The sequence below is a fragment of the Acyrthosiphon pisum genome, chromosome X, assembly GCF_005508785.2.
Source record: "Acyrthosiphon pisum isolate AL4f chromosome X, pea_aphid_22Mar2018_4r6ur, whole genome shotgun sequence".
Classification (NCBI taxonomy): Eukaryota; Metazoa; Arthropoda; class Insecta; order Hemiptera; family Aphididae; genus Acyrthosiphon; species Acyrthosiphon pisum.
The window spans coordinates 15,276,358-15,301,666 of NC_042493.1; the positions used below are offsets into that span (position 1 = coordinate 15,276,358).

The 25,309-nt window shown below is 28.2% G+C and overlaps 1 protein-coding gene across 3 annotated transcripts; it reads right to left on the bottom strand.

The window, feature by feature from the left end:
• Positions 1-1,717: 1,717 nt before the first annotated feature.
• Positions 1,718-24,442, bottom strand: LOC100165373 (kelch-like protein 10). 3 transcript variants are annotated; one of them, XM_016806633.2, is made up of 9 exons: positions 23,665-24,442; positions 23,398-23,590; positions 19,399-19,650; positions 19,004-19,283; positions 13,382-13,785; positions 11,946-12,115; positions 10,696-11,059; positions 8,960-9,296; positions 1,718-2,050 (listed from the first exon to the last, which is right to left on the bottom strand). In XM_016806633.2, the coding sequence occupies exons 1-8, from the start codon at positions 23,669-23,671 to the stop codon at positions 9,029-9,031; spliced, it is 1,938 nt and encodes a 645-aa protein (XP_016662122.1). In that variant the 5' UTR covers positions 23,672-24,442; the 3' UTR covers positions 1,718-2,050; positions 8,960-9,028. The 3 variants fall into 3 exon arrangements, with proteins under 3 accessions (XP_016662122.1, XP_029341825.1, XP_029341826.1); XM_029485965.1 differs by lacking the exon at positions 23,665-24,442 and having other exon boundaries at positions 23,398-23,658; XM_029485966.1 differs by lacking the exons at positions 1,718-2,050; positions 23,665-24,442 and having other exon boundaries at positions 8,934-9,296; positions 23,398-23,658.
• Positions 24,443-25,309: the final 867 nt, after the last annotated feature.

A 25,309-nucleotide genomic window follows, 5' to 3' on the forward strand; every position in this document is an offset into this window, starting at 1 on the left:
TTTTATAATGCTTATAAAAACAATTGTGCATATGAATTTTTAATATTGTTATTTGCTATTGAAGTATTTAAATATAATATATCAGGAGCCTTATATTAATTTTTCACTGTTTTTTACCCAACAAATAAAATATTATTAACTATTATAGGAAAAAAACTAAAAAAATTGAAAACTGACAATGTCCGTAAACAGCTCAAAAAGAGTCAAAATATTTTTAAAATACTATGGTGTATAGAAAATGAAAATATAAACATTCAGTGAAGTTTCCATGTATCTACATTTATTCATTTTTGAATCACAACAAAATCGCAACATACGAAATCTAGTGAATATCCAATCTTGTAAAAATATGAAATACAAAGGCTCATAAAAATGTACTTTGATTTGCTTGTAGACTGCATTTTTTTTTGATAAAGATAGACAAACTTAGGCGCAATTAGCTTTTTTACCCAACAAATAAAGTTTTATTGACATTCATAAAAAAAGCTTAATAAAATTGGAAACTGAAAATGTCCCTAAACTGCAGTTCAAAACAAATCAATATATTTTGAAAGATTTATGGTGTATAGAGAATGCTAATATCAACAACCAGTGAAAATGTTATGTCTATACAGTAATTTGTTTTAGAGTTACACCAAAAAACAAAATCGATTTTATCGAAAACCGATTTTGCGTAAAAATTCCCGTTTTCTCTTAATTTTTATGTAGTTTTTCCCGGTGTTTTTTAAAACTATTTGGTATTTTAAATTTTGACCTCCCAAATGCACTAGCCAGATTCACTTTCCTATCAAACAAAATACAGTAGAAGAAAATCAAAGCAGTTTTACTGCACCAAAAAGTGGAAGCAGACACAAAAAAAAAAAAATAAAAAATTGTTATGCTTATAAAAAGCTCAAAAAGATATGGTGCATAGAAATTGCTTATATACCTAAACATTCAATAAAAATGTCATGTGTCTACGGTTATTTTTTTAGTTGGGTACACTAAAAAAAAAAAATGTTTTTTTAAAAACTGTTTTTGTGTAAAAATCTTAGTTTTTCCTTAATTTAGTTTTTTTTTCTTGACGCTTGAAAACTATTGAGTGTTTTTAAATGTTGAACCTCTAAAGTACCAACTAGATTCAATTTTCACTCAGAAAAGATGCTGTTGAATACAACCACAGCATTTTTTCTGTCCATCATCCAAAGTCGATAACCAAAAAAAAAAAACACATTCGTATCATTGTATAATGAGTACATTCATCGGTCCACTCAAAATCTAAAAGGAAGGTTAAATAAAAACTTAATGTTAAATAATTCTTGTTTTTTAATATGTAAATATTTTGATACAAATAACAATATAAATATTTTAGTATTTACATATTTTGACTTATTTATTATATTATAATAATCCGTGCCATAAACGTACCTATATATAATTTTAAAATCATAGCCATTAGAAGTGGTGTCCCTGAGAAATATTGATAAGGAGTAGGGACTGTCCATGTCAGTATATTTACTACAATGGTACTTTTATACACTATTTAATATTTATTATTTCCTTCAATTCACAGTCGTATTGATGAAGTAGTAGGTAACTTCTACTGTTTTATTATTTTATGTCTATTGTCTATATTGTGTTTTTTAATCTATATTTTATTGCTCTATCAGTTTAATATACAAAGAGTTTTCAGTATTTTTTTTCATCTTTTATGTATTTATTTAAATATTAACTGATGTTAATTGGTTTTTTTTTATGTATTTTTGTGTATGCAGTTTAATTGGCTTATATGGAAACGTATCGGGTGCTCAATAAAGTAAAATATATAATATAAAATTATGTTTCTGATCGGTCGTATTAGAAGGTAACGGCAATCACATGCAAGGACAATTTTCTTGATCTCAAAATTATTTTTCAGCAGACGTCTGGAGTGGCACGAATCTGTTGCGTTCCGTAGACCTATGATGTCTCTGCCGTCAGCATTCTGTGTAATTGTAAAATTTACGTTTCCCTATTTGACAACGCCGTAATATTAATGACTGGTGTTCATCATTGACGCCTAACAGCAAATCTGTAACATATACACAGTCACACGGATAAATATATAAGACATATATAATAATAAAAATATTTAATTATTTTTGTAGGTACCTTATGTTTATATACCGTACCTAATACCTTTACATTTTATTATGACGCATGTTGATTATAAATAAAAATGTTCTTTATTTTACAAAGATCTGTAAATATCAAATCGAAGAAATCCAATAAATTTTACTCTCAATAAATTAACGTTAGACATATTCGTCAGTTGCAGTTCGTTGGTATTTATTATATAATATTATTATATTATTATGTGCCCGAGTTCGCGATATTATTGTAGATATAATTATATGTGCAAATAATTAATATTTACTTTATATTTTTATTTACAATATCCTTTAAAATACTTATTTGTGTACAAGTTTTGAGTACCTATGTCAAATATTACAATTTATAAGTGCATTTAGAATTACATTTGAATACATTTAAAAGCAAATTTACACAAAAACGAAGGTAAAGTCTGCTGACATCCTCTTAATTCCTACTTTTCGGTACTTATAGGTAATATTATATTAGTTTATTTTTACAGCTTTATTATAATAACTTATCATATTATTATTAAGTTTTTATACTTAAATGAATGCATATTATTATATTATATGTAATGTAAATTAATAAGTTATTAATCAGTCCAGTTAAAATAATAGTTAATATAATGACTAATGAGTCATGTGATTCATTCAGTGGCGTATTTACTGTGGGGGGTGATAAAGGGGATCAACCCCCCCCCCATAGGCTGGATATAATATGCAAAATTTTTCGGAGTCCTAACTTTTGGCCTCTAGCTTTAAGAGCGGAGCTACTGGATAAAATCATAACATAGATTTAAGGACATTTTTACATACTAAGCTATATAATAAGCAAATATGATATTATATGGTTTGTAGAATAACTTAGTATTTATACAATGATATTACCATGAGGAGGTAGTCGAGGGACAGAACCTTCACACATTTTTATATTATTTTCTTTTTAATTTAAACTAACCTATTAATTATATATTTTTTATGTAATATTTGTTAGAAAATAAACTTTCATAATAGGTACCTACTGTATGTTGATGCTAATATTAAAAGTATGGAATGAGACATTATTTTAAAGTAGAAAATATGTTTGGAAGTGAGTTTTAACTTTCAAAATTGTATAACTAGGTAGTAATTATATTATTTATATTTTAGAAATATTAAAAAAATTATTTTTAACTTTTATTTTTTATTAAATTAATAATTTAATGTTGAAATAAAATTATTTTCACGCGCTGTTAAAATTTGACCATCCTTTGTATACTTCTGATCTTATTGTATAAGAGGTGATGTTAGGTACCTATTACACAATAAAAATCATTCGGCCAACTGCAGTCACTATTATCTCTTAAAAACCAAGTGTCCAAGTCTTTTATTGTACCGATTTAACATATGGTATAAATGTATTATAAATACGGATTATCACTTACGTACCTACTAATAATTTCAGCTACCTACCTCATGGTTATTATACCTACCATATAAAGACTAACGAGTCACTAATTACTATTCACCGCGGCGATTAAAATGTGTAGTTCAGCCCTTGAATCGTTTTGGTGAGCCGTAGAGTTTGTGCACATATACTGTACCTAGTACCTACAATATATATACATAGTATTTATTGTGTGTACAATGCGCATTATGTACATAACACAACTGTAATACTTTGTATTTACTTACTTCACCAATGTTTATGCATTATTTCGACAAAGCAATAATTATTTGCTGAATATAATTTACTTTGAAATAATAGGGATATAATTATTATAATTATATACATTATGTCAGTAATATAGACAACATATTATTATGTATTCAACGTCTCAGCGAAACTTGTTTCTGGTTAGGTAGGGTTTTGATTTATTTCTAGAGGAATAAATAACATAATTTAATCTGTAAAAATATATTAAACGAGTAATGCCCGTATGCATACTTCATAGTCAAGTATGTGTCACATAAGGCATATTAAACTATGCCTTACGTGATACATAAATTGACTATGCGCATATGGACATAAGTATATTGGTAATAGCTTGTAATTACTGCATTATTGTAATATTATTTTGAAGTTTTGTCGTTTAAAAAACGACGGAGTGCAAGTTTCGAGATTTTTATTACGAAATCAATTTATTTTTGCCCCTTATATTATAATAAATGTCATAATATCTATTTCATCTATAAAAATATTATTAAGAAAAACTTTTAAATGTTGATAGCTTGCTAAAGACCGTGATTATTATCCAAGGTCTAGATATTTCTATAAGTACATGTATAATGTATATAAATGTATATAATTTATATATAATATATAGGTATTATATATTTCAGGGACGATCTATTAAGTGACGATGAACACAATTCTTCAGTAGCTAGGTATTACAATCTACGAATCTATGTTATACTGTAACATTGCGGTTGTAATGTTATTATGTAATTCTAAAAAAAAAACAGTGTTTCTAATGTTGTTTGGGGTCTTGTTAGATTTAAATTGGTTAGGAGAAGTGCAGTGAAGATTTTCAGAACTTTATCTCCAATCGTTAATTCACTACAAAGCTGTAAAGCTGAAAAACATCAAAAAAATGTACTGTATTGAAATAAGTTGCCAGTAGAGAACAGTAATGTATATTATTATAATGGACGTTCTACATTTCTGGGAATAATATCCACGAGGCATTCTGAAATATAATATGTGGAAACAAAATCACGGAACAAAAATATATAGCCACTGAGTAACAGCATATATCTATATTCTTTTCTGTCACGATGGAATTGGGGGTGGATATTATAATTTTATATTCATAGTGATAGTAGATAGGGTATATAATATATGTAATATATAATGTTTATATACATAATAAAGAGTTCACCTCTATAACCTCTATACCTACCACCTACCACCATTCCTTAAACTTAAAAACTTATACTAAACGCATATTTTGAATACTTAATGGAAATTAATAATTTCACTTTTAAAATAATTATATACAATAAGTTAACAAATTTAGTCTTTTAGAAATATGGAAATGAGGCCTAATACCTAATTGTCAAACCATTTTAAAGAAATTTCGGTTAGACTGCTAAATTTAGTTTTTATTAAACTTCGTTTAGAGGGCTTTTTTTAAACTTAAAACCACACAAATGGTAACACTAGGCAATAACAATAATAGTTTAATGCATCAGGTTAATTATATGTATGATGACTGATGATTTAAAATATTGTTCAGATTTCAAAGACACGAAAGGGCCAGTTGAGGAGATGTATCTATACGTCTATACGCTGACACTACTAATTACATAACTGATCACTTATAGGTACGTTTTGAATTTTTCATAATACGATAATTTTATACAAGAGAAAATACGAAAGACTATAACTTTTATGTAAATATATAATCATACTACAAAAACAACGATTTTGATTCGGATATAACTTAATTGAACACCACACGAATTGTTCAATCGAATTAACGAGGTACACCCGACGGCTGTAATAATGCTAGGTACCTATAGATGTTTGAACATGCAGTGTAGTTTAATAATATAATTTAAATCTGTATTGAGTATTATATATGCATATAATATTATTTAGACATTTGGTACATCGACCGCCAGCCACGATCGCCTCATCATTATTTATTAATCTTTATTTTTTATCGAATACATCGAGTATGAACATGGATAAATACATTTTAATAACAATATTGGCTTACATATTTTGTAGTATTATAACATTATAAGTTACTAAGTTAGTTAATATAAAATAATGCTAATGTTTTTTTCGATAATAATCCAAAAATGTGTGTGTGGTTTAGATGTAAAAATTGAATAGGTACACAGTTAAAACAAGAAATTAATTAGTCTCATTTCCATAATATTAAATAATATTATTTTAATATGCAATTAAATCTTGTACGTAAACATTTTATTGTATGACCTTATTCTCGTAACTATAACCTATAATAACATATTTAATCAATTACTCAAACATAATAACAGCCAATAAAGAAAATAAACGTTACAATTATATTTTAAAAAACTGTTTAAAACTGAGTTATAAATTATAATAGTTCTATGGACGGTAGGTAAGTTCTTTAATAATATTGTTTTTTACGTTAATATCAATATAATATACGTGAATAATAAATATCAAATAATATTATTACCGTCATCAGTGTAACTTGGAGATTTATTTATTCGATTGATAATTTTTATGACATTATGTGACTTTATTTATCAGAAAATACTTTTATATGAGTAAGAACAGTTAAAATATTTAATGAGCATGGATTAAAAATCGAACATCAATCGAAGTTACCGTAAATGGAGCTATTTGAGATTTCCGTGTATTTTTTAAAAACAACAACAAGCACCAGTTTCTAGACAAATATTGATCATTTATGTGTCATTGCTTTTTATTTCAAGGACACTCATTATAGCAGACAAATTATTTCTCATAACAGTCACTTTAAATGCAATTGAACATTGAACAGTCATTGTGTTTAGGAGGAAAATTGAATACTATCATGTAAATACAAATGTATTGGTGTACTGATATCTCTACTTATTATTATCATTAAATACTGCAAAATCTCAATATATTCAAATGTAAAAAACTTTAAATAAACAAAGGCTTAATTTATCACATACATTAATAATATCATGATAAATTTAACAATGTAAACGCCTTATTATAGAAGGGGATTCATTTATAGTTTGTAGAACATTAGTATACCTATTAGGTATAGTAAAAACTAAGATTTATATTGCGTAGTGCCTATACCTTGTCCAATGGGGTCCAATTGGATTTTAGTAGGCACCGATATCCTAAATTACGTGCTCGTTTTGTTTAGTCTAGTGTTTTGACCCATATACCACTTACGTTTACTCACGCTAGTCGTTATAGCAAACTATATCCGAAAGATGAGCGATGGCCATTACGGTCAAAACGTTAGACTAAACATAACATATTATATTACACTAAATTATAATATTATTTATTATTATTTAATTAGTATGATAATTAATAACTGCAAGGCATGTCACACAATCAAATAACTTTTGAAAATGAAAAAAAACCATGAATATATTAATTTTTTTGTTTTTTCAACATATATATGTTTTTAGGCTGTGTACACATATTTTGACTTTTTACCGATTTTCCGTAAGATTTTTGTTGTCATGGTTACTATTATTAACAAAAACAATATAATAATTCACATAAATTATAACAATTGTTGATAGTTAGCTATTTGTTTAATCATTAAATTAAATTATACATGCTAGCTACAGTGGCGTATTACCGGGGGGGGGGGGGGGGTGCATGGAGTCGGGGCCCCTCATTGGCCCTATAAATACTTATTTAAACATCTTATATATATATCAATATATTCTGTAACGGAGACCCCACTTATATGTGTTTAGAAAATTAGCTAACTCCATCCGTGAAAAATTCAGAAGGAACCCAACTTTATATTTACATAGTTATTATAGGTAGCCAGGTAGATAACTATTAAACTATTCGTTAGATATAAACTATTTATCATAAATTATTTAGAAAAATGTACGACTTAAAAGAAACCGGTTGTAACGTTTCTTTTCGAGATAATTCTATTCTAGTAATGCCATACCTATACTTATTAGTTATTACTATGGTTAGTGGTTAGGGACTTATAATAATCACCCTAACACGGACAAATATATATGGCAGATAATAAGATATGCAAGGGCGCCCACAAGGGAGGGGGAAAGGGGCCCATTGTCTCCTTGGAATTTTTAACTGCATGTATTTTAATATCACTATCGCTAGGTATAGCTAATATTAGATTATAATTTATAAGTAATTTTTATCTTGTTTTATAAGGTATCCTGCTTTGGCGTGCTCCAAAAAATCACAAAATATAATCCGTAAAGTGCACCTACTTATAAAAAATTTGTTTATTTAGAAATGTTTGTTTTATTTTATTCAATATAAATTATTTTAATTATGTATAATTTATTAATCCATACAATGTTAACAATATGCGATCTTTACAAAAAAATATATGTAGTAAGTCAATATATTATAAAGATAGTTGTTACCGTAGTAAGAAGCGCAAATCTGATAGCACTTAAAAGCGCACACTATCTAATAGAGCCGGTATATTAATAATATACATTTATAATATAGGAATTTATATTTTAGGATTACATTTTTAAGAACAATTGTTTTTTTTTTTGATAAAGCACCAAAAATCTAGATGATAATTTATAATGCATACGTAAATATGCTCTAATGAGCAAAATCCTTGATTTAGATTTCTTAATACCTTAGGTATATTCCAAATGGAATTTTTATTTAACCCAGCTACTTGTTCATCAAAAAACAAAAACATACAATAAGTTCGAAAGACTATATTATTTAGGTAGCAAAATGAAAATTCGTGATATATTGATCCATGATTGTTTATCTGTGGCCAATTTAATCTCTTGATATTAGATATTATGTATTATTTTGATATTAGAAGGTAAGCTTTTTTTCTTTTTCTTTTCATTTTAAGGTAAGGCATCTTAAGCATCAAGCGTGCTCTGTGTAGTTTCTCGTATAAAATCACCACAATATGAATCAGTTCAATAGTATAAGCTATAAAGTATTGGCTATAAAATAGGTATGGTTGATTATTGAAAAACAAAATACTTACACTTTAATAATAATAATATATGGGTAACTATAAAACATTATAAGTAATGATAATACATTGTTCAGTGCAGAATTAAATGTACCTATAATTAATATTAGTCACAGAAACCACCCACATTCTCATTATTTGGTTGATCGTTAAATAAACCATATTATAGTTTTAAAATATATTTGATACCTCGTCAACCAGCACGATTACATAAAAAATTTTGAACATTGCTCAGTCATATTTTCTGCTAGCAATCTATCAGTCGAGTATTATCACGTCGTCTTCGTCGTCGTTAACCTGAACGGCTCGGTTGTTGTCCACTTGAGTGGCGACCGTGTTGACGGATTCGTTGTCGACGCGTTGTGAATCATTGCTATTGTTCGGTCGGTTGTTCCTCACGATGTTTTTCCGGCCTTCTTCCAGTCTATCTCGGTCCAGAGGCATGTAATATTCGACGTTTGGTAAATCTCTCATGACGCACGCCGACAGCGCCGACCTGTACACTTGCATGCTTTTTGCCTCGAACCTTCGTAATATTAGGTAAGAAATAAAAAAATTAAATATACCGATATTGATAGTGTTTGGGATGACCATTTAAGCGGAAACCACTGATCTTCTTTGTATGTTTTTATTTGTTGAATAAAAAACCAAAAAAATTATGCGGTCTGAACTACTGTTGTACTTATTATACATTACGTTTTATGTACCTATATCCTATATTCCTATACAAAAATGATGAGACGTTAAATTAAATGCTCTAGAAAAACTATGCCCGTTATTTAGTTCCATATGGGGTATGTTAAAGTCAAAGCTATAACATACTTGGGAAACTTATGATCGGGAAGCTTAAAAAACGACATAATATTATGTATTTTTTTAAAAATTTGAAGATCAAGCGTATTGACAAAGAATATAGACTCTTACGCTTTTATTGAGTGAGTTTTGAGTTTGGGTTCTCCACAAGTTATCAAAATAATCGTCTATCATAGAATACTCATTGTATGAATAATTAAACAACGGTTATGGTAATTTTTCGGGGAAGAAAAAATTAAGATAGCCCATAGTGTTTTATATTAGATTGGTTGGGAGAACATGACATTTTAACCACTCATACATTTTTGACGCAATTACTAGTAAGCTTAGCATATATATAGCAGCTTAAGTCTTATATAAACGTTGACACTTATATGATAATATTATATAGTATAGGTATTAGATTTAGGTAGTAGTGTAGTACCTACTGTAATAACTAATAGTTGTCTTATAACAGAGAATGCGTGAATCGTATTAATATTATATAAAATTAAATAATATGTAAGTTTGTATTATGATTTACGAGATATTGTGTCAATAGATATTTTATGAAAATGTGTATTTTTATAGATGTATGAAAATATTTTATAGCTGACTCCCTATTTTTACAATTACAAATATTGAAGTCGATAAAATGGCTTATAAATAATTTACAAGAAGTGAATTTTCACAAAACAAGACGGTGAAATGCTGAAAAATCAACTCTAATATAGACATTTATTACTTTATTACATATACCTACCCACTATATAGATAAAGGTACTTATACTTTATTTACAATGTTATGCTTACATTAATAACTAATAATTATTATTCAATGTGTTACACTTAGCTCATTATATATATTAATAATTTATGTATCATTGTTATATTAGTTTTTGTAATGACTACCTAATCGTATGTATACAGTCTACTGAAGGGCTCGAAATCGTTTCAAATATTAATTACGGTTTCGGTTTTGAGAATGGTTTTTTAAATTCTCATAATTTTGGTTTAGTTTCTAAAAATCAGTTTCAACCCTTGCTTTCTAGAGAAAAAATCGTATTCGCCTATTAGTTTAATCCATCACAACCATTCATCTCATCCATTCATACCATCTATCTAGTTCTCACCATTCGTCCGTGCGGTCGTTGTAACACTCCACCTGCGCTATGGTGGTTACCCCGTTGAAACCACCAGCCACAAATATCATGTCGTCCAGCACCTCGACCGCAAAGTTACTCCGGGGATTGCACATGTCCACCACCGTCGACCAGTGGTTCGTAGTCGGGTCGAACTTTTCGCCGCTGTTCATTCTCACCAGCCCGTTGAAACCACCGATCACGTATAGACAGTTGTGATACGTTATGCAAGAAACGCCGCTGCGTCTGGTCTGCATGGCCGGTATTAGCGTCCACTCGTTGGTTTCCACATTATAAGTCTCGGCCGTGTTCATACACTCTTGTCCGTTGAACCCACCGGTAATGTATATTTTGCCTGTGCGATTATGTTATATAATTGTAATTGTGTGACGATTATGACGTAGGTTAGCTAGGTATATAATTATTATTATTGGATAGTAGACACTAGGCAATATAATATATTATATTATATAGTGTAATGTAGTAGTTACAACTCTCTGTATAGGCTTAACACCAAGGGAACTGTAATAGCTAAAAAAAAAAAGTAAAAAGTGAAAATTCCGAAAAAAAATGCAATACCTAAATTATAATATCATCATTCCTATATTTTATAATATTTATACTCTTATCTTTATTATTATTGTTATCTTACTAGTTTTTCTAAACTAAATAGGAAACTAATTTTTACTTTACAGTTTATAATAATATATTTGATTTTATTCACAAAAATCGGTGTTTAGCAGATATAGTTATCATGAGTGTATACTTGAATTATCCAGCGTTGCGTAAGTGGAGTTATATTATCAAAATTTAATTTATTTATTTAAGCACAAGCCATATTATTTTAAATAATTTAATTATCATCAAATAGGTTGTATAGCTGTATAGGTATAGAAATAAATGAAAATTTTTCTACCTTTACACTACATTTTTAGTGCGCTATAGTATAGGTATTTCGCTACATTGTGTGTACCGTAGCGTTGTTAAAAATAAAGAAGATAGTGTTCTACATAGAGTCGCTTTAATTAGCGAGATATTTTAGGCCACAGCTAATAATTAACATAATTATTAACCATTTTACATATTGAATGTATGACTTTTTTTTTTGGCCAAGATTTAATTCCCCTTAAATATTAAAATATTATATTAGCTATAAAATATGTATATTTATAAAAAATACAGCTTCCAACAACATGCGATGAAGATAGATTTTTCATATTTGGGACATTATAGGTACTTACCATTCAACACGGCTGCACAGGCGTCACTCCTCTGAGAAGTCATCGGTGCTATCATTGTCCACTGGTTTCGTTCGAAATCATACTTTTCTGCGGAGCCTAGCCGGTGATGGCCGTCGAATCCACCCATTGCGTAAATAATGCCGTTTAACAATGCAACGCTGACATAACATCTACGTCGGTTAATTATAATCAACAATAATATTATAAACATTCATAATATCTTATTTATTGTAGCACCCATTTTTTTTATATAGTTATAAAATATGTACTTTAATATAAAAGAAAAAAAAATGGGAAAGTAGGTGTCGTTCTGTTGCACAATAAGTATTAGTAAGTGGGTCGCTGTAATTGATAGTGATAAATTTGAATCCAATGATATTATAATATCATTGTATATTATGAAAAATTATTTTAGAAGAAGACGGTCAGTCAACCTATGATATTATTACTAAGTAAAATATTATTTTGATATGATATAGTGATTAATGTAATTTATTAAACTATCTTCGCGGAACGTTGTTTAAAAAATATTCAATCCTTATAGCTATATAAAAGTTGAACATTTTATACATTTTTAACTACAAAATCGTTTAAAATTTAAAATTTGATACATTTGGTCAATATTTGAAAAATGGTCATACTAATTCATACTAATTGCATACTAAATATTAGCACAAACAAATATGAAAATCGTATGAGGAGTGCTGGGGTAACGCACGTGTATTACAATGGTGTTTATTTTATTTTTATCCTGTATACATCAAAGCATTATTTAGATTGCGTATCGTGTACACAGACACTAAAAATTATATAATAAAAAAACACACATCATTGTAAATTCATCGCTCCGCTCAGAATCTAAAATATTAAAAATATTTTTATATCGACAAAAATAAGTTAAAACGGAAAATGAGGCGTCAAATATAAGTCCTTCTTTATGTTTATATTATGTGCTATAATTTCCGGAATACCGTAACACCGTAAGCGGTAAGCACGCACTTAGTAGTTAGTGGGCTTTTCACCTCTCAAAATGCAGTTCTTCTCGATGCAAAACTTTTTACAGTTTTATATAATTTCATATTAAAATTTAAAAAAATTAAATAATCATAATAGTATTACAAACACAGATATAAATTATTCAAAAAACGATACTATAGCATAGTCGGAGCCACAAAATACGGAAATTGAGTGACACAGTACCGTTGAAGTTTGCTCCGTCTGTAATAGCCGCCCACTGTTAATAATATTGTCATCACTAAAAGTCTACAACCACTGCAGGACAAATATCTATACTATCGATAGACACTAATACACTATGATAAGAGATATTGTCACCTCGACTCGCTAAATTTTAACGTGGCGCAGACGTACTCGTTTGCTGCAGGTATACACAAAAATGACTGACACTATCTCATTATACAATAACGTTACCGTACCTCTTACAGTTCATCGGCGCTACTTCCTCCCAAGTTTTCGTCTCTGTGTTGAACTTTCTACAAGAGTTGAAATACTCCAACCCGTCAAAGCCTCCAATTACGTAGATGTACGGTCCCATGACGATCGTACCATGATACGCTCTCGGCCCGTGCGTGTCCTCTTGGAATATCCTCGTCCACCGGTCAGATTTCGTGTCGTACGTTTCAATAATTGCGGTCGGGCTGCCACCGCTCCATCCACCGATGGCGAACAATACTTCGAACGGGTACCTGGGACGCGCGAGCGTCGGCGCTATGGAATCAGTCATGCTCGACGTCAGCTGTAGATCATACATGAACTTCAAGGTCTCAATTATGTAAGGCCTGCAATCGTCTCGGTTTTGTATGTAATGGTGGTCCTTGACCTGCAATGATGTTATAAACACATCGCCACATGATAATTAATACACCTTAGATACCTATTAGTACTGCCGGACGATCGGGAATGGTCCTTAATTCCTCCTAAATTCTATTTTTTTTAGGTAGTTGATTTTAAGGTGAGATTTATAACATAAATTGTACTAGTAAATTGTTCAGCCTGTTAAAATAAATGTAATCTTTATCCATGTAAAAATACACATACTACATAAATATATAACTCCACCGATATTATAAAACAAATATATGTAGGTACCAGAGGTACCTATATAGTAAAAATAAGGAAATTTTTCAATTATAGGTTACTATGGGAAAATGTAGTATTACGCTTTATATGCTTTATCCAAACTAAACAAAACTCAATAAAATATGTACTACACACATAGGTGCCTACAGTATCGGACTGGCTCGAAAAGGCCCAGTCGGAAAAAAAGGCCCCCCAACAGGCAAATAGAAAATGTTTTATTTAGTCCTGAAAAAAATACGTACCTAACTAACATTCAATCATTCGATATATTAACTGGTTTTACTTTGTTTTCAATATAGAATTTATATTGAGTATATTCTCAAATACTAAGACATTTTCTACAGACTCAAAGTAAATTTACTACAAAAGACCCATCGGACTGTTTTTATTACCAGACAGGGGATATCCCACCTATCCAGGTATCCAACTCCCAAATTACGCCACTGGGGCGTAGCCCCTACACTGGTTACAAAACCTGTGACATCAAACATTATAAAGAAAAACACAGATTCAAATTGTGTCAAATTGTGCACGAGTACAATACTTAATATCAAAATATATGATAATTCAGTTACAATCAAGCCTGGATTAAGACATTTAGAGGCCAAGGGGCCAAATTTTTTTTTTTTTGTGTCTGTGTACACGATAAGTAGTTGAAATAATGCTTCGATTATCAACTTCAGTATCTTGTTCGATTGGAAAGTGAATATCGTTGGTGCATTGGGGAGGTCAAAATTTAAAATTCCCAGTAATTTTCAAAAGCACCGTGAAAAACAAAAGAAAAATTAAGAAAAAACGGGAATTTTTACGCAAAATTGAATTTGGTTTTTGGTGTAACTTTAAAACAAATGACCGTAGAAACATGAAATTTTCAATGGTTGTTTATATTTCCATTTTCTATACACGATAACATTTTCAAAATATTTTGATTTGTTTTGAGCTGTTTACGGACAATTTCAGTTTCCAATTTAATTAGTTTTTTAGGTTTTGAGTGGAACGATGAATGTATTGATTTTACAATGATGTGTGTTTTTTTATTTTTTTTTATTTTTGTGTCTGTCATCACCTTTTAGGACAGTAAAAGTGCTTGGATTTTCTTCAACAGTATCGTTTCTGATAGGAAAGTGAATCTAGTTGGTACTTTGGGGGGTCAAGAGTAAAAATTTTCCAGTAGTTTTCAAAAGCGCCGTGAAAAACAAAAGAAAATTAAGGAAAAACGGGAATTATTACGCAAAATCTGTTTTCGAGAAAATTGATTTTGGTTTTTGGTGTGACTTTAAAACGAATGACTGTAAATACATGAAATTTTCACTGGTTGTTTATATTTCCGTTTTCTATACATGATAAATTTTTCAAAATATTTTGATTTGTTTTGAGCTGTTTACGGACAATTTCAGTTTCCAATTTAATTAGTTTTTATTTCTATGAATGTCAATAAAACTTTATTTGTTGAGTAAAAATACTTGAAAATTTAATACAAGGCTCCTACTATATTGTTACAATAACATTTGAAAAATATTAAAAATCCTTAGTCACAGTTTTTTTTTATTATCATTTAAAGTTCAAAAATTGACAAAATATGGAAAAATCACGAAAATTACCTAATTATTTTGTTTATAATTCATAAAAATTTTTCTTTTTAGAACTAAGATTTTAAAGTGTAATACAAGATTCCTTATAGGATAATCTACCTTTATCAAAAAAAAAAGTGTCTATAAGAAACTCAAATTAAATTTTTATGAGCGTTTGAAATTCATATTTTTACAACATTTGATATTCACTCGATTTCTTACGTAACGATTTTCTTATTTTGTTGTAATTAAAAAACGAATGACTGTAGATACTTGAAAATTTCACTGAATGTTTATATTAGAATTTTCTATACACGATAAAAATTTGAAAATAAGTTGACTCTTTTTGAGCTGTTTACGGACATTGTAAGTTTTCAATTTTTTTAGTTTTTTTTTCTATAAATATCAATACAATTTTATCTGTTGGGCCAAAAAAGTGTAAAAAATTAATACAAGGCTCCTGATACATTGTTACAATAGCAGTTGAAAAATATTAAAAATACATAGGCACAATTATTTTTTATAAGCATTTAAAGTTTAAATGTTGACAAAATTTATCAAATTTAAAATTGAATAATTATTTTGTAGTTAAAAATTTATAAAATGTTTTACTTTTATATCTAAGAATTGAAAATTTAAAACAAGATTCCACGTAAATATTTAATTCTGTTACCAATAATTCTAAGAAATACATAAGCACAGTTTATTTTTATAGTCATTTTAAGTTCGAATTTGGACGAAATTACATATTAAAAAACCTGGAATAACTATTTTAGTTATTTTGTTGTGATTGTATAATATTATTTGTGGGTACTTGAAACTTCTAAAGTATACTATTATATATCTATGATAGTACCACGGTTTATTGTTGATGTATAACGCGTTACCTAATGGATATGTGATATGATTAATTTGGAATTTATTATTGATACCTATTATAGATAATTTTTTTTTAATACTATAGATATATCTTATAAGTATACCTATAATAAGTATGTCTAATACCCAGACTGACAAACTGTCTCCGCATAGATTCGTTTTTCTTATACAGTGATATTATATCATTGAATTCAAATTTAATACTATCCATTATACAGTGACCCACTTGTAACCAACTGTACAGCAGAGCGACATCCACTTACCCACCTTTTTTATTTAAAGCTATTTAATTGTCCTATCAACACTCCGACGTACGCAATCGAACTATAGAAATGTTCTAATTATTTTTATTAAATTAAAAATGTAGAAAAAAGTTGGCAAAAATTAGCATTTTTTAAAGAATATCGTGTATTATTTCAAATAATTTATTACTTAGTATGGGTTTTTTGTTTTTTGTATTATTCTACTGAATTCTACTGAATAATCAATAATACCTATAGAGTACCTGCTAATCCTGGTAATCGTCACAACTTAGTTTTCCTAGGATTGAGTCGGTTAATTGGTCGTCAATCGTTTTATTGTATACTATTCAGTAAATTTTAGTTGTCATAATACAAAAGCAAAAACTCATAGTTAATAATAAATTATTTGGAATAATGCACAATTTCCTTTAGAAAAATACTAATTTTTGCCAATTTTTTTCTCTATTTTTAATTTAATAAAAATAATTAGCACATTTCTGGTTTAATTGCGTATGTCAGTTGATAGGACGATTAAAAAGCTTTAAAATGAAAATAAAATTACGTCAAAATGTTGAAAAGTTTTGAAGATTCCTACTTAAACAAATGCATTTGTGATACGCATGGTTTTAATAAAAAAAAAAGTTAATTGCCCATAACTAAAAAAAATAAAAAAGTTATATTCAATCTTTAAAGGGTATTTCTTCATCATTTTTGGTATATACTTTCATATGACGTTGGCCGGTCACTTCACGATAGATAGATATAAGGTATATAGCAATAAATAATGAATAATGTTCTACTTTATTTATAAATTATAATCTACAATCTTTTTCCTCGTTAAATAATCATCAATTTTTTTTTAGATGATTTATGCAGTGTAGAGTATAACGAAAAAAGTAATGGATAAATCAGAGGCCACTAAATAAATTCTTACTATCGAGACCCGGAGGCCATGGCCCCCCTGCCCCCTTTAATCCGGGCTTGGTTACAATCAGTGATAATGCGAATACCAAGTCATACTCTTACCGTCTTATAAATGTATACAACATAGCAAAAAACTGTTTTGCGCGGGAAGGAACTAAGAACGCTACAGTCATAACTGAAAAGCGGAATTTTCACCACATAAAAAAAGAACTTTGCTGTGCAATATCGTTTTTATTTTTTCGTTATTGGAACTTGAAAAACACAAATAAAAATGGATTTTAAAACAATAGGAACTTTTTTCGTATAATTGATATCAAAAAAATAAAAACGATATTGCATAGCCAAAGTTCTCCTTTATAAGCGGTGAAAATTTTGTTTCTTTGTTATAAATGTAACCTTCTCGGTTCTTTGCCTCGCCAAAACGTTTTTGCTGTGCTATTGCTATGCCGTACGTGTGTAAGGCGGAAACATCACATGCGGGTGCGATGTCCTCTTAAAAGCCACAACAATTTTACACTATTTATAATCAATGATACATATTTGTATATAGACAGCTATTAAATTCGTAGAATGATAATGCCATTATTTTAATAATTATTGAGAACTTCTCAAGATACAAAAATAAATTTTCTTATTTGAAAAAAAAAAAATTTTATTTCGTATTTCTATTTACTCTAAACGAAAAATAATAATAATAATAGGTACAAAATCTGGGGCCCCCAATTACCATAAAGAAGCCGGGGCCCCGTCCGCAATCGCGGACTAGCGGTCCGGGCCAGTCTGACTCTGGATGCCTATACCTTATTTACTCGTTTCACATATTTTGTATAAATTTCTATTTATGTAAGGTATAGGACATAGGAATGTTATTTTGATTACTACCTGTTATAGAATTTAGAAATAGTTGGAAACAATGGACAGTACAATTTAGTAGGTGTCTATTAAGAATACATAATATAGGTAACATTATAATTTATAAAAAAATTAATTGAACTTTCTGATTGTTAATTTTTTTTTATAAAAAATGTACAAAACAAAATATATTGTAAATCCTACGGGTTCTTAACTTTTATATCTATATTAGGAAAAAAAAATTACTTAACGCGACAGTAAAATTAATTCAGTCATAAGTTACTGCATAACATGGAAAAAATTAATTCAGTAAGTTAGAAGTTACTTCTAAAAAAAAGTACCTACACTCTATACTCTCTAAAAAATAAAATCATTATTAGTTTCCAAACATTTTCCGGCGGACACAGCTAGTGGTTAAACAGTCAATATTATTTTGGCAAAAACGGGTATTCCCGGACGATTGGTATGTATTAACACATGTTATATTTACGTTCTCGATGAAATATTTGGAGTCCATAAGGCCAAAACGGACTTTGGGCAGTAGAAACAACAAATCGTTTTTCCTATTTTTAGGATCTATGTCCACCCATTTCAGTAGCACGTCCCAAACACACTCTTCCCGTTTCACATTTAACTGATTATCTTCGATTATAATTCTGAATTCTTCCTTTCGGAGTTTCATCAACTCATCGCCTTGTTCCGCAATGGTCATAAATTCTTTGACGATGTATTTGTACGCCGCATTTGTCAACTCTCCAAAGTAATAGTAGCTGCCAGATTATTATTATTATTAAAAGGAATGTTGTTGGTAGGTAATAATCTAAATAGTAACGTGATTCCATGGGATTATAGCGGTATTTTTTTTTTTAGTAGGTTTATACATACTCAGCAAATTGCAACACAGAAACACAATTGTCAGGTCCTAAACATTCGACGACAAATTCATGACAGAGTTGCACCAAACCGTCTATGCACAAATAGTCAGCCGTCCGCATAATATCCATTACATTTTCATAGTTTATATCAATTTGTCTCATATAAATGTACTGCAAAATAAATTCCATCGTAGTACTTTCAATAGATTTTAGGTTTATTTTCGTGTAGTCTCCTTCATGCAACGTAGTGGTGAAGAGTATTCTAAAAACATGTCAAGTACAATAAACCTTTAAACCTCGGTTTAAACTTTAAAATATTACACTATTAAGTTAATCATTACCTTAAAATAATTAATTGAACCACACAATAATTGCACTTATATTGTATTTATTTTATTATTCTACGAAACCTAAATGTTACGTATGAAACAACAATGAAAATAGGTCAGTTATACAAATTAAATGTATAAGTAATAGTTAGTAATAGGTAGGTACTAGAGGAGGCTATGTATGCTTAAAAAAGGTGGGTAAATGGATGTCACTCTGCTGTACAGTAGGTTACAGGTGTCTTTACTGTATAATGGATGGTATTAAATTTGAATTCAATGATAATATTATAATATCATTGTATACGAAAAACGATTCTGAGTGGTAACGGTTTGTCAGTGTGGATATTTTATATTATGTTAATATTGTTATTACTTAATACTTATTATTAATACGGTAGCCGATAAATTGAATTAATAATATAAAATAACAACAAAATAACTATAATATTATAATAATCGTTTTTCTTGGTTATTTAATATGTAATTACCTCCAATTTTGAACATAAAATAACTATAAAATAAAACGGTGCTTTTATATTTTTCAGATTTTTTGGTTATAGAATATATTACTTACGTGGAACCTAGTTGTAAGTTTTCAATCCTTAGCTATAAAGGTTGAACATTTTATACATTTTTAAACAACTTTAAATGCTTATAAAAAGGAATTGTGCCTATGTATTTTTAATATTTTTCAACTGCTATATTTAAGCAATATATCAAGATTCTTGTATTACATTTTAACGATATGGGCCCGATAAATAAAATTGTATTGATATTTATAAAAAAAAACTAAAAAAATTATATTTAAAATTGTCCGTAAAAGCTACTAAAATGCTCAAAACAAGTCAAAATATTTTTAACATTTTATCAAGTACTTATTATAGGACTAGATAAAATAAACAAATGATATAAATCTAAAGTGTCCACGATTATTCGTTTTTTAATTAGATACAAAAAAAGAAGAGAATCGCTATATGAGAAATCAAGTGAATATTCAATGTTGCAAAAATTTTAACTTCAAACTATTATAAAAATTTAATTTGACTTTCTTATAGAAATTTTTTTTTGATGAAGGTGAATTTCAATGTAAGGAATCTTGTATTATATTTTAAAATCTTAGATCTAAAAAGAAAAATTTTTAGGCATTTCTAACTCAAAATAGTTTGCAAATTTTCGTGATTTTTACGAATTTTATCAAAATTCGAAATTTAAATGCTTTAAAAACAAAAATTGTTATCATGGATTTTTAATAACTTTCAAATGTTATTGTAAAAATCTATTACGAGCCTTGTATTAATTTTTCAAGCTTTTAAATAACATCAAGCCCAACAAATAACATTTAATTGACATTCATAGAATAAAACATTTTAAAAAGATAGAAGATTGGGTGTCACTCTGCTCAGTAGGTTACAAGTGGCTCACTGTAATGGAAGGTCTTAAATTTGAATTCAATGATATAATATCATTGTATTAGAAAAATCATTTTGAGCATAAAAACGGTTCGACAGCCTATGATATTAGTATATTACTAAGTATATTTTATGATATTATTGTGAAATGTGAATAAAGTAAAAAATATATATATAACCTATTTACGTGGAACCTTGTTTTAAATTATCAATCCTTAGCTGTAGTAGTTGAATATTTTATAAATTTGAAACTACAAAATAGTTATTAAATTTAAAATTTAATAGTTTTGTAAAAAAACCAAACTTTAAAGGCTTATAAAAAAAAATTGTAAACTTACGTATTTTTAATATTTTTAACCAGCTATTGTAACAATATATCAGAAGGATTTTATTGATATAACTACATGGAAAAAAAAACTAAAGAAATTGAAATTTTAAATTTCCGTAAATGGCTCAAAACAAGTCAACATTTTAACAAGTATATGAATTGATAAAATAAACATACATTTTATGGTGCATAGAAAATGAGAATATAAACATTCAGTGAAATTTTCATGTATCTACAGTAATTTCTTTTTTTAATTACAAAATAATAAGGAAATCGCTACATGAGAAATCGAGTGAATATCCAATGTTGTAAAAATGTTGGCTCATAAAAATTCAATTTGACTTTCCAATAGACATTTTTTTTTTTTGATAAAGATAGACAAACTTATGTAGAATATTGTATTACATTTTAAAATCTTAGATTTATAAAGAAACATTTTTATGAATTTATAACTCAAAATAATTTGCAAATTTTCGTGATTTTAACGTATTTAGTCAATTTTTGAACTTTAAATGCTTAAAAAAAAAAAACTGTGACTAAGGATTTTTAATATTTTTCAAATGTCATTGTAACAATTTAGATATAGTAGGAGCCTTGTATTAAATTTTTAAGTATTTTCATCCAAAAAATAGAATTTGTAGAAAAAAAAAAAACTAAAAAAGTTTGAAACTGAAAATGTCCATTAACAATTCAAAACAAATGAAAATATTTTGAACATTTTATCGTATATAGAAAGTACTAATATGAAAAACCAGTGAAAATTTCATGTTTCTACAGTCATTTGATTAAGAGTTACAACAAAAATCAAAATCGATTTTGTCGAAAACCAATTTTGCGTAAAATTTCCGGTTTTTCTACATTTTTTGTTTTTCCCGGTACTTTTGAAAATAACTGGGACTTTTAAATGTTGTTCTCCTTGCCTCCTAACCAACTAGATTCACTTTCCCATCGAACTAGACACTGAAGTATTAATTGAAGCATTATTTCGATTACTTATAGTGTAAGAAGACAAAAAAATAATTTAAAAAGTTTAAAAAATAAACATGCATCATTGTACGGCTCTGCATAGAATCTAAAATATGAATGTTAGCAGTAGTGGGTATAGACACCTAGGTATAATATCTCTAAGACTTACGCAATAATATTTAAGTCTACAGGTGACTAATATAAGAATCGTATAAGTTACAGAGCCTTGGTAATGTAATGTGATAGCCTTGATATGCAAATTTGGACAACTCTCAAAAACTGAAATATTTCAATAGAAGTAACATTTTTTAAAATTACTTTAATATATTTTATACAAATTATAAAATAAATCTAATAGATACCTATGTTATTAATTACGTATCATCACTTAGTACTATTATTTATTATAAAGTGTCGTATATTTATAATGAATGATATTCATGAGTATTATATAGTTTTAATAAAATAAAAATAATGAAATCATAATTCAATAATTGCAAAAAATAAACTATTTTCCTGAACGAATATTATTTATTAAAAATTACAATAACTAAATTTTGGATTGTCTGTTTAATTTTAAGTCAAAATTAATTCAACACTGTTGTTGGCATATTATAATATAATATTATAAATTAGCTATATAACAGTTATTGCAATTAAATTGTAGGTACTAATATAGATATTCCAATAGTTGTCTACTACCAACAGCGTATCGTTTTAAACACTATAAATTATCTATTAGAATTAGTTGTACAATGTACATAGGCAATAATATTATATTATAAAGGTAAAGTTTAACCCTTCTATAAAATTGACATATTGTTTTAAGTCCAGATTACCTATATAAAATATTATTATTATAATACGTCGCCAAGTATTAGGAACTATACAATTTTTTGTTTGAACGGTCTTGTCTTGTAATTAAGGACTAGTAGGTCTAGTGTAGTAATGGATCGAGTGGGTCGTTTGTTACTGACCTAAAGTAATCGCTTGAACCACTTAGCACCGATCGATGTATCGGGAATGTGTCTCCGTTATCGAGTATCAATGACGCGTCGCAGAGTTTGACGTTCAGCCGGAGTTCGTTAAAGCCATTTAGAGTGTGCATGGACACTTGCCGGGTCAACCGACGTCTGTATGAATCATCTCCGTCGATTTTCTTAATAACATCTATCGTGTGCATAATTTTGTTTTTTAAAAAGATGTACAGTTGTTACATAATATTGTACGTCTTAATAACTTACTGTTCATGCTATAAAGGTTAGCACTATTGACTCGATGTTTGTATACCTATACAATTAAAATATCAAAATAATGTGTCTGTCAGTTATATATTCGTAAATAATGTATGTTTGAAAATTATAAATAAACACTCTAGTTAATATAGAAACGAAAAAATACTAATACAGATATACAGAAGATATTAATCTTATACATGTGTAGGTGTACTGAATTTATGTTTACGTAAACGTTATAAAGCCTACAATCTACACAGGTACCGTCGTACCGATAGTTATATAATTGGTCACTGAAAATTTAAATAGGACGTGCCGATAATTTTATAAACTTATAGCTGGTTATCTAAAATTATTATGGAAGTGTCAAGAGACCATAGGCGAAAATTGAGGAGGGGCGCTAAGCCTAACCCTCCAATATTATAGAAATATTGGAGGGTTTTTCTTAATATTTTTAATAATAAACTATGTCAATACCTGTTGGCTGTTAATACTTAATACTGCTAGCTCCCCTTCCCCAGATTTTTAACCATATTTACACTATAATATTATTATACCGATTGTAAGTATGTTCTACTATTCCATCTCAAATTAATCGTACTACCTACGTCTAAACGTCTGTACATAATATATAAGCAGTGTTTGGCAATTTCCTCATAAAAAGGAATTCGTTCCGTTCCTTGTTCTTTTTCAAAAAAAAAACGAATTCGTTCTGTTCCTTAAAAAAAAAAAGAATTTGTTTCTTTGGAAAATTTACGAGTTCTTTTTTTAGTTTCAAATAAAATAAAAATTCTTATTAAATAATACATGTTTTTTTTTTCATACTATGCATACTTCTTTAGTTTTTATTTATCATATATAACTACAAGTATAGGTACATATTTTATATGTTTTTGTAATATATTATTATATATTTTGAGATTTTCTTCAAAATTAAATTTTTGGCTAACATATATGTCGATTGTCTTAACATAATATGTCATGAAAAATAATCAATCGGTGCTGTTGGCTCCTTCAGTGGAACCCAATTGAGCACTGTCAAACGAAGCAAAGTTGTACATTTTCTGTCAGTCTGCATTCTGCAACTATGTACCGCACATTCTCGTCTTATTAATTACTCGTACATTACGTAACGCTAGTACTTGATATTATTTGTCATCTACACATAATATATTATTCTAATTTTGTGATTTTTGAAAACTATTAAGCTCTGCAATGAATTGGGTTTTTGGATTGTTAACCAAGAGCAACCTAGAGTTTATAGACTCAACTATCAGTCGTTAGTCGTTGTTTATCGTTACTGGTTTCATCATTTTATTTTGGTATAAACAGATTTTACAGTATAAGTAAACAAATTCTTTTTTATATACGCCGATGGAATATTGTTATATTAAACTTAATATCGGAAAGCGGAAATTAATTGGAAAATTTTTGGACTAAATATTACGTGAAAAGTTATTTATGATACCTACATACTTTAATTTTTTTATGGTATTTTCTTAAATTTATTATCTTTATTTTCCCGTTTTTTTTTTACCAATATATGTTATGGATGTTAGAAACCATTAACAATTGTATATTATATATATTGAATTATATTATATGATTATTAATTATAAAAAGGTCAAACATGTACAGTTATTAATTATTATAA